The following is a 10,631-nucleotide window of genomic DNA, read 5'->3' as shown; positions in this document are numbered from 1 at the left end:
CCGACTTTCGCATGATATTTAAAAGGATGGTTCTATTGTGAAAGTAAATCCCTATAAAATTTAAGTTTGTGGGTGCAGGAGGACAACCGGACAAATATATAAATATTTATTTATTACTGGCTAACAGTAAAATAAAGCAGTTATTTAAATACCTGTATCCGTTATAACATATATAATGTAATGGGCCATGCTCCAAAACCGTTACAATGGCTGTTAATTTAAACCATGCCATGGAGACCTTTTATCCAACTCGAATCAGATCCAATGCGACACAGAGTCGCAACCCGGAGACTTAATTAGGGTTGAAAATGGGACGGATTTTATTTGATGATATCCACATCTACATCAGATTCGGATACAAATAATTCAATCCGATCGCATCCGGATAGCCACTTAAAAATTTAACCGGATACGGATCTGGATGCGGATCTATATAATTTTGGCGGATTCGGATCCGGATATCCGTATAAACTGTAGGATCTTAATCGCTCGGTCCACGATCCAGCGTCCGCATCCGCGTGCCTTCTCCTAAATCCCTTCAGCCATCGCGATTTTCCCCTTGGTACTAAACCATCTCGACGGCTAGCTAAGGTTTTCTTTTGCTTCCCCCACCCACCACGAGGCATACCCCTCGACCGGCAACCGGCAACCTGCAACCATCGTCCTTTCCGACCGTCCCTCGCGTCGTTCTCCACTAGCGTTCAACGACCATCCTTCTCGATCAGTGATTGACGACGGGAGTTCTTCCCAACCGACATTTGACGACGAGCATCCTTTCCGACCGGCGTTCGGCAACGAGAGGCCTTCCAGACCGGTATCCGGCATCGAGTTTCCTTCCCGACGGAGGTAATGCTGGATTTTTTTTTCTTTTCTTGTGAAGATAGGATGTGGCTTCTCAATATTCTCATCAATGGAAAACAGTATCAGCAGGAATGAATTGGGCTTTTCGTTTCTTTTCTCTAGGAATGTGTCTTTGTTCTCTGGGAATGTTTCTTGTGAAGATAGGATTTCCCCCACTGGTATTGTTTTTCTCGGCAAAATAATCAAACCATTAATTAAGTAGCGTCCTTAATTCAGATACAAGTAATAATCAAATAATCAAATCCATGAAATCATAAATCAATCTGGTGTATATAGTTCCTTTATGTTCTGATACAAGTAAACACTTTATGTTCCTTCATTAATTCAATAACGTCCTTAATTCAGATACAGGTAATAATCGAATAATCAAATCATAAATCAATCTGGTGCATATGGTTCCTTTATGTTTTGATACACGTAAACACTTTATGTTCCTTTATTTCAAAAAAAAAAAAAAAAGTCTTTATGTTTCTACCTCCGTAGCCACTACATAATTCAAGCTATAATTGCTTTTATAATTGTTTAATTCATATGATCCAGAGAGCTGATCATGAAGACACCAAAGACTTTTGATTCATTCTTGCTAAGTTCAATGATATGTTTGGTTTCTCATTGCTTGGGCTAAACTCTTTGGCTTATCTTATGGCTGATCTGTGTAAATGCTGGATCCTTTTGGTTGGAGGAGACGATGATGAAATGCTCTAGGTGATCTTCTGCGATCACATTTCTCAGGTACTATAGCTCAGAGTCTCCTATTGTTTTTTTCCTCTGAATTCTCGATGCAACTGGTGGCAAATACTTCTTGCTGCCTTGTGTTGGAATTCTTGGGAGAGACTATGATGAAGTTATCTGAATATCTCTGATGCTACTCTCCCCCTGCCCCGCCAAAAAAAAAAAAAAAAATCCCTGTCACCTAATCAAATTGGGCCAATTCATTTTTGCTAAGTTCAATGATATATGGTCCAAAGAATCCTATCTTATCTCGGATTGCAAGAGATATATTGGCAATTCCAGCATCTACTATAGCTTCAGAATCAGCATTTAGCACAGGTGGACGTGTGATAGATGTATTCAGAAATTTATTAGATCCTAATACTGTTGAAGCTATGATTTGCCTTCAAGATTGGCTAAGATATGAGAAAAAGGATAACTTGCTGCATTTTACATAATATTTTTGTTAAGTTTAACTTATTTATAATAATTTACTATTTTTTAAAAATTTTGTTTTAGGTCCTATTGCATTTGTTGTTCATTATCATCCAAAATAGTATCTGATTTACAAATATGGATATGCTTAATATCCGATATGTATCCGTATCCATTTATAACAAATACGGATATGCTTAATATCCTATTCGTATCCGTATCCATATTCGTTTATAATAAATATGGATATGCTTGATATCTGATTCATATCCGTATCCGTTTATAAGAGATATGGATACTAATTTTGATATCTATTTAATATCCATATTCGTATCTGTATTCATGAAAAAATATGGATACAAATATGGATATATCACTATCCGATCCGTTTTCAGCCCTAGAAAGGAAGAAACCCTAGAACTCTTTTGTTTGCTCTTCTACCATCCTCTTCAGGTTCGAGGCACCAACCAGCCGGCTTTGAGCCACCAACCAACCTTCTTTCTTCTCTCTTCTCTATTGGTACTCCGCCTCGTAATCTTTTTCTTTGTTTTTTCCATTGATCTAAGTTATTCTCAGTAAATGGGTATCTAGGGTTTAAGTTGTTTGGTGGAAAGTAGAATTTTTGCATTATAATTGACTCATATTTGGTTTTTCATCTCAGAGATATGTTTTTTAATACATATATGTTTATATATATATATATATATAGGAATTGGCTTCCTGCAATCAGATTTATTTGGAAAAGTTTCATCTTAAAAGGAATTGGCTGCAGGATTGATTCACTTATTGCTGTGGTGGTGATTGCTGGAACTGGTCTCGAAGATGTCATCGCTGAGGAATGCTATCCCTCGACGGGCTCACAAGGAACGTGCTCAGCCGTGAGTGAACTGCTTTTCGTGCCCCTTCTTATTTGTGCTCTCTCTCTTTTCCAATTCTTTAATTATTTTGGTTTCATGCTCAGTCATGCGAGGAAGAAGTTTGGGCTTCTCGAGAAGCATAAAGATTATGTTTTGAGAGCTCAGGCATTCCACAAGAAGGAAGAGACTTTGAGGGTATTAACATCAAATTTATTTTCCTATAGCTTCATCACTTTATTTAAGTTCATGAAGAACTGAAGATTGTATCAGTTTGTTTATATTAATGAAGAATTTAAGATTGTTATGTCTAATTGTAATTTATTGGTGGTGTTTAACAGAGGTTGAAGGAGAAGGCTTCTTTTAGGAATCCAGATGAGTTCTATTTCAAGATGATCAACACAAGAACTGTTGGTGGAATTCACAGACCAAAGTTAGAAGAATTTGATTTTCTAAATGTTTGAATCTTGTGTTGGTTTTGTTGGTTTGTTTTGTCTCAAGATTAATGATTTGCTTTTCAGGAGCGAAGCAAACGAGTACACTCAAGAGGAACTCATGCTGATGAAGACTCAAGACATTGGATACATTCTTCAGAAAGTTCAAAGTGAAAAGAAGGTTTGTGAGTAATGTTGACTAGGCTGTTCTTTTTATGGCTTGCTGCAATTGTTCTTGTTCATATCTCATGACCTTTTACTTGCTCTAGAAAATTGAAAAGCTAAGTTCTGCACTTCATTCACTGGATAATCAGCCATCTAACAGACATGTTTACTATGCTGAAGATAGGTATGGCCTTCTCATCTTCTACTTCAGTTTATAGATGATGGTTGCATGGGGACAGAAAAATTTTGGCTGTAAAGTAGAAGAATGCAAAATTATAGTTGTAAATGTATTTTTTAGATTTGGGATTGGAACTAGGAAATAGAATATTCTGTTGGACTTGAAACATTTTGATGTCAGTCTAATGTTTCTATAGGGTGACCAAGTCCTCTCATGTTTTGGGTGACAGCATCCCCTACACTTTGGGTTAGAGAATACATCTATTTTCATTGTGGTCCTCATGCCTGCATATGCAGATGCAATGGGTGACCACACTACATCAACCGCATGATGGACCGCTAGGTTCTCATGTTGGCTCAAGCAGCATGCTTATGTAGCCTGAGCTCTATTTTGGTGAGTGCACTTGGAAGACTCGCCAAAGCATGAAAGCCAAGTCAAAAAATTGATTCCTATTTGAAGAGTACATAACTGTGTGGATAAGTTCATGCCAATTGGTTGATTTTGGATCCAATTCGGGATTTTTTTTGGGATGTATCTTATGTAGCCTGAGCTCTGTTTTGGTCAGTGCACTCAGATGACTCACTAAAGCATAAAAGCCAAGTCAAAAAATTGATTCTTATTTGAAGAGTGCATAGCTGTATGGATAAGTTCATACCAACTGGTCGATTTTGGGAGGTATCTTATGTAGCCTGAGCTCTATTTTGGTGAGTGCACTCGAACGACTCATCAAAGCACGAAAGCCAAGTCAAAAAATTGATACCTATTTGAAGAGTGCATAATTTCATGGATAAGTTCATGTGCTGGTCAATTTTGGATCCAATTCAGGATTTTTCTTGGGAGGTATCAGGAAGGAATTGGAATGTAATAATATTAATTCATATAGAAGAGTAGGTTCTCTAGGATTCAAAATTGTGGTATAACATGTATCCCTTTTTGTTGTGATCATGGAATAGGTGAAATAAATCAAAAAATGGATTTTGTTTCAAGAATGAAATTTTATTGGAATTGTCAATATCTAGTTCATCCTTCGGGACCATATCACATCCCATTAGACATTTTTCTCGATCTCTCTCCATTTTATTTTAAATGGCTAGATTCATTCATTGCGTTAGTGACTTGAAATGTTAGCATCAGAAATAGTTGTGTATTGTTTATTTCTTTAGGTAAACATGCCATACTACACTAAAATGAGCCTTCAAACAGGTGTGCAACTGTATGCTTGATTTTTTCTCTTTGCCTTTTTAAATATGTACGCGTTTTCAATTAGTTCATTATTTTATCTTTTCTATGATTTGTATTTACTTCTTACTCTTTTTAGAACACAACCATATATGTGATTGCATGTGCTATACACTCTGCAGTACACCAGCCACTTGCATATGATGGTCATAAAAGTTGTTAGTCATAGCATGCCAGCAGGTTGACAGTTTGGGCACATTCGAAATGAGAAAGGGAATAGATCAGCTCAAGCACAAAATGATTACAAGAGCACCAAAACACTGCTACATCACATGATGACAAATTATCTGGTTGGATCTTTGGGAAAAATAAAGCTATATTTGAACAGAAAGGAAATGGCATTTTGGGCTGATAAATTTCAGTAGGACTATGTTTTAAGTGTATTTTGAATTCCAATTGTGTAGTGATGCTCCAGTATAGTATCTGAGCCGGATCTTTTGGTGAAACTGAGTACTCAAATTCATTTGAGTGATATTTCAAAATAAATTGATTTTTATTAATGAGAAGTGGAAAATAAAATAGATTTGGTTACTATCTTATTGAAGCTAAGGTGTCTGCATGCATGTACCGTAGCATTTATACATCTACCATGAAGACATTAGATTGTTTTGTCTACAATTTGGGTTTGTATGGAATCTTGGTTGCTTGTGTTGCAGTAATTTCCATTTAAGTTTGATTTTTGTTGTGACTCAAATGTGTTTATCATAATATCACCGATCAGGAAGATAAATATTTATCCAAACACCAATAATTCAATGACCTGCGTGAAGAAGGTTAGAATCAGTTAACAATATGTTAAATGAGCTTAATATGTCTGACAAATTGACGGACAATTTCCATGCAACAGATGTGTATGTCCTTGTTTTCTCTTCATGGCAAATACCTTTTGTCCTATAAACAGTAAGCTATTCCTTATTTCAGTTGGTTTGTTACAAATCCTGATGTCCTAATTGATTGATTAGTGGTGTTGGAAGTGCTAATTTTCTAGGTAACCTCTGTTTTTCTGGAGTCCAATACCTTTTGCATGGTCCTGTGATGTTCTGTTACATCTTCGCTTCTTTAGTCTTGCAAGAGGAGTGGTACTATTAACAGAAGCTCCTGACTTTGTTTCAACTTTAAAGAGGAGCTCTTTGGCTCTCTTTAGCTGTAGTTATGCTTTTGTAAAACTAATAAATATTTCAATCCTTTGCCATGCAATGGAAGAAATGGATGTTAGATTAACGCCAGGTGAGAGGATCTTTTATCTTTTCTGTCTGCATCATAATATTTTTTTTTTCTTTCTTTTGTTTTGCTATGATAATTGCCTTCTAAAGTAAATAGAAGGAAAGAAAGAATATTATGAAAATCATTTGTGGCACTTTGCCTTTATGAAACATGATTACTGGTTGTATGTACTTTTTCATTTTTTTTTTTTAAAGGTGGTGGAGACACAATTTTTTATTTTTATCAGTCGAATTCTTTTTAAATTCTCTTATTCATCTAATTCTTACATGTCTACTAAGATGATATTTTTCCATGTTGTATCAGGGAAGAAGCTAAAGAAATACAATCAACATCATCACAGATGAGTAATTCACCTGCTTTTGAAAATGTGCCAAATCGTATAAAGAAGTAAGTACTTTTTAATTGGTAGAAGTTGTAATAATGTTGTACAGAATAAATAGTTGGCTTGATTGATGTTATCTGTGAATAATGTTAAGATGTGTTTAGCTCTAGGCTCATTCTTGGTTCTTATGTGTCTAAGTTTTTCTAGCTGAAGGATGGGAGAATGTTGTTTGTTAGCTTACAGAGTGTGAGATAGTACTAATTCATTACTTAAAAATAATTGGGTGGATATGGCATCACAAAGTGTTTCAGAAGAACACATGAATATTGAGAGATCTATGGTTGCATCTTTCGATTTATAAAATAATTGGGTGGATATGGCATCACAAAGTGTTTCGGAAGAACACATGAATATTGAGAGATCTATAGTAGGATCTTTCGACTTAGAGACATTAGATATTGTTTAACATGTATATGTAAATTCTTCATGAAATATTTTAATTTTGTAAGTTGAAGATGTGGTATTCCTGTGCAGCAATCAAATATTTTTGTATTATTGTGATACATGCGAAATAGTTGGTTTTTTTTTGCAACTCAATAACGAAATAAGAATAGCTTGACTCTCTCTCTCTCTCTCTATTATCAGGTCCTTTTATTAACTTTTCTTTTTCTACATTCTCATTGCATTATATGATAGTCTTGATTCTGCTGAAGCTTGATCTTTTGTTTTTCTTCCCGCTAATTGTTTGCTCCAATTCAGGAAAACATCTTCTTCTTACAAAGAGTTAGAAGCAAGGAAAAAAAGGGTTCAAGAGCTGGAAAAATTGTATGCGGACATGGCATTGCAAAAAGAATTGCAGGTTTCAAAAAAAAAAAATGTTATATTATATGCTGAAAACTTTGGTGCATCCTTATGCATGATTAGATATGAGTAGATGCTAACACAAATTTTGATACACTTCCCATCAGCATTTTAAATTGTGTACAGATTCAGCCTCATCAATTGCATAAAAGACTGATATTCCATAAATTCTGTAGTAGTATTGATGGTTTTTGTGCATTTGCATGATTCCTATTCTTATCCCCCCCCCCCCCCCCAACTCTCTCTCTTTCTTCCGCCACTTTTCTAATGAGCTGCAAATTTTCTATTCGTGAAGCAGAAACCTGGTCGGAAGCGTAAGCTCCTTGAAGATGAGAGAGTTTCCCCAACAACTAAGCCCGTATATAAATGGCGTGCGGAGCGCAAAAGGTAAAGAGCTGTTTTTCTTATTAAGTAAAATGATCTATGGCACTGGTTCTTGGATCAATAGTACTCATATTGTCTTCTGAAAAACTGTTTAGGTGATCTTTTGGCCACCTTCTGGGCAAGAAAGCCAGACTGAACTGCATAGGTGGAGCCAGCAAGAGAAATCTGAAAGGTCAGTCGGCTTTGGGATGTTATATTGTGCCTTCAATTAGAGTTCTTATTATTGGTGTATTGACACATGGGATATATTCCCTGGGATCTTCTACTTGATTAAGAACTCTGAGCATTAAACCATTTCGTTAGCAGTCTTCTCCTCTCTTGAGGTCATTAGAAAGGTAGTTTCTATCAGTTTTTGGGTGGTAGGTAGGAGCTTTTGCTTATAATTTCTTCTTCTTCTTCTTCTTCTTCTTTCTGGGTTGAACTATATTGAGATGGTCCAAGATGGCCACGATAAGATTGTTATAAACTATGTACTGTAATGTTAGAAGGATGCACAAATCAGTTGTTGCTCAAAGCTGCTATTATGTCTATCATGCGTGACTGCTAACAAACTTGTATTTAGATTGTTTTTGGTTTTTCTTATGATAATGCTGATTCTTGCGGTTGCTGATGAGGTTAAACTGGCTTGCTACTGCCTTTTTGAACTGCAGTGCTGATGTATAACCTGTATTTGAATGCATTGAGAATTGCCACTTGATTTGAATTTATCATTGACAACATTTTTTTGTCATTGAATTTGATGAAGATGATTCAACATAAACACAAGCATTAGGATTTATTTGAGACGTGTTGCTTTGGCAATCTGAATATTTGTAGCCTCTATTAGGCCTATCTACCACTGTTTTTGGTGCGTACAAAGTTTGATTGTTGAAGTGATTTGAGGGGCTAAACCATCTGCATACAAATGTTCTGCTGAGCAAGAATTTTGCCGTGTTCTACGAGGTTGAGCAAGATATTTCAGAGATTCAAATAGCTGCTGCTTTTCGGAATATCTTCAGCATTGATATATTTTCAAGATTGAAGAAAGCTATCTTTTGCTTTGTTGTTGACTAATGGTTCGTTTAGATAAGTAGATTTATTTAGAAACTTCATAATCCATGCCCTCTGTTGGTGCCTCAAACCCTCTGTAAACTAGTATGGTGATAGATCAAATTTATTGAGTAAAGCAGCTTTGTACGTTGGAAAATAGTCAGGGACCAAATGGAAATACTCAATACTTTGAAACCATTAATTATGATTCTGGCGGGGCTAATTAAAATTTAGCAGCAATTGCTGACCATGATAGAACTCCATGAGGCAAAAGATACAGCATGACTTGCACACGAAAGGCCATAGAAAAAGCTCTCACCTTGGCCGGCCTATCTCATATTTTGATATTCAACGACGATCTATGTTCCGACCTGGCACCAACTTTCATCCAACGGAGACAACCAAATCTAGATGAGAAATAATTGTCGTTTGCAGCAGGTAGAGCACAAGTAACAGCCACAAGATGAGCTACAGAATCACAGATCCAGGATTACCCCAAAAACTCTCATTTCCTAATCACCAATCATCTCATAACGGTCGGCTCTACCTAGTGCTGCTTAAAGGAGCCTTTTAGAAAACATTTCACTGGTTAGAAAATACAACCTGGTATGAAGCAAGAGTTGGAAAGCTGGTCAGCTAAGACTTGAACTACTGCATATGTACCCATATAGAAAATGTGCTCAACATATTTCTAGGATTAGCTTTGTCTTCATTTATTCTAAACCAAGTAGCGGTACAAGGAAAACATTCACCTTGTTCCCCTGATTTTTCATGGCTGGAGGAGGCCGAAGCCTAGGAAAAACAATGATTGACGATACAAAGAGAAATGCACAGCGTGCCACCGACTAGAGGCCGAAACTTCAATAAAATATTGGATTCGGATTGTCTTGAAATTTTAAGGACTTTATGATTATAGAATTATCACGTACTCCTGTAGAATCAGAAATCAACAAAGATAATGATAAAGATGAAGATAAGAATAAAGACAAATGCAAGAGTTGATAATAGAGTATAGTAAAAAAAAAAAAATGAAGAGTTCCATTAATTTTTTTAATGCTTTTACCATACCATTACATTCATTTAAATAAGATTAAAATATGATTATACCCCACTAATCCACTCTTGCATAATCATTTTATCTTTTAAAATGATTTTCAGCATTAATTTTGTTTTCTCTGAAATCTTCATATATTTTTCGTCTTTACATCAGTTTTAGCTCACCAGTTAACCGAACCCAAATCACTTATGGTGCGGTTTTACGGTACAAACACACCCACCAATTTACATACAACATCAAGCAGCAGTGTTCCCGCACTACAACTGGCCTAGATTCAACACCAAAACCAATATGTAAGTATCCCCTACCCGTATGTCCTTATGTCACCAGTCAGCATCTAGCAGTTTGTATCATAGGTTTCAAGCCCCTGCAACTCAAGACCTTCCAATCGGGGATTATTTTCGAAGCTGCATAACAAAAGGCAAAATCATGAAAAATACATAAATAGAGAAAGACAGCAGAACGACACTAAAACTACTCTCCGGAGGCTGAAACTACCATTACTATTACTAGAGTGCATAAAACTATTTATTGTATTTCATAGCCAACAAAAATCAAAAAAATCAGCAGGTTTATGCAATCTTCATTTTTGCGGCAGAACTCGGACTCTCTTACAGAACAAAATTTGTACCTGCTTAAAGGTGAATCGTCAGAGCAGTATTTCCTATTTGTCAAGAGTTGCAGACAATTTTTCGATGAGTAAACGTTCAGAACACGTTCATTGAAAATATGTTAATACTGTGAAATAAGAAGACGAATGGAAGATGTATAGAGCATTATTTAGAAAAAAAAATTAAGATTTTAAATTTCATAGGATGAGATTATTCTGATTTTTTCATGAAATGGGATGCGTCGCTGTCCTACCCCATCCCGATAC

The 10,631-nt window shown here is 35.9% G+C and overlaps 1 protein-coding gene across 3 annotated transcripts; it reads left to right on the top strand.

The window, feature by feature from the left end:
- Nucleotides 1–607: 607 nt before the first annotated feature.
- On the top strand, nucleotides 608–8,198 carry LOC105038759 (probable U3 small nucleolar RNA-associated protein 11). 3 transcript variants are annotated; one of them, XM_010914644.3, is made up of 10 exons: nucleotides 608–846; nucleotides 2,780–2,885; nucleotides 2,969–3,059; nucleotides 3,203–3,294; nucleotides 3,383–3,476; nucleotides 3,565–3,644; nucleotides 6,405–6,488; nucleotides 7,183–7,282; nucleotides 7,583–7,671; nucleotides 7,764–8,198. In XM_010914644.3, exons 2-10 carry the CDS (start codon nucleotides 2,830–2,832, stop codon nucleotides 7,765–7,767), a joined length of 690 nt encoding a protein of 229 aa, XP_010912946.1. In that variant the 5' UTR covers nucleotides 608–846; nucleotides 2,780–2,829; the 3' UTR covers nucleotides 7,768–8,198. The 3 variants fall into 3 exon arrangements, with proteins under 3 accessions (XP_010912946.1, XP_010912948.1, XP_019703474.1); XM_019847915.3 differs by lacking the exon at nucleotides 608–846 and adding an exon at nucleotides 1,455–1,593 and having other exon boundaries at nucleotides 7,764–7,962; XM_010914646.2 differs by lacking the exon at nucleotides 7,764–8,198 and having other exon boundaries at nucleotides 622–846; nucleotides 7,583–7,675.
- The last annotated feature ends 2,433 nt before the right edge of the window (nucleotides 8,199–10,631 follow it).

The sequence above is a fragment of the Elaeis guineensis genome, chromosome 1 (genome assembly GCF_000442705.2).
Source record: "Elaeis guineensis isolate ETL-2024a chromosome 1, EG11, whole genome shotgun sequence".
NCBI classification, from domain to species: domain Eukaryota; kingdom Viridiplantae; phylum Streptophyta; class Magnoliopsida; order Arecales; family Arecaceae; genus Elaeis; species Elaeis guineensis.
This window is presented reverse-complemented; position numbering and strand designations above follow the sequence as displayed.

Excerpts from the sequence above, each read along its gene's own strand:
- LOC105038759 (XM_010914644.3), top strand. The coding sequence starts at position 2,830 with ATGTCATCGCTGAGGAATGCTATCCCTCGACGGGCTCACAAGGAACGT. Across the intron at positions 3,295-3,382 it reads GGTGGAATTCACAGACCAAA|GAGCGAAGCAAACGAGTACA; the intron begins GTTAGAAGAATT and ends TTTGCTTTTCAG. Across the intron at positions 6,489-7,182 it reads GTGCCAAATCGTATAAAGAA|GAAAACATCTTCTTCTTACA; the intron begins GTAAGTACTTTT and ends GCTCCAATTCAG.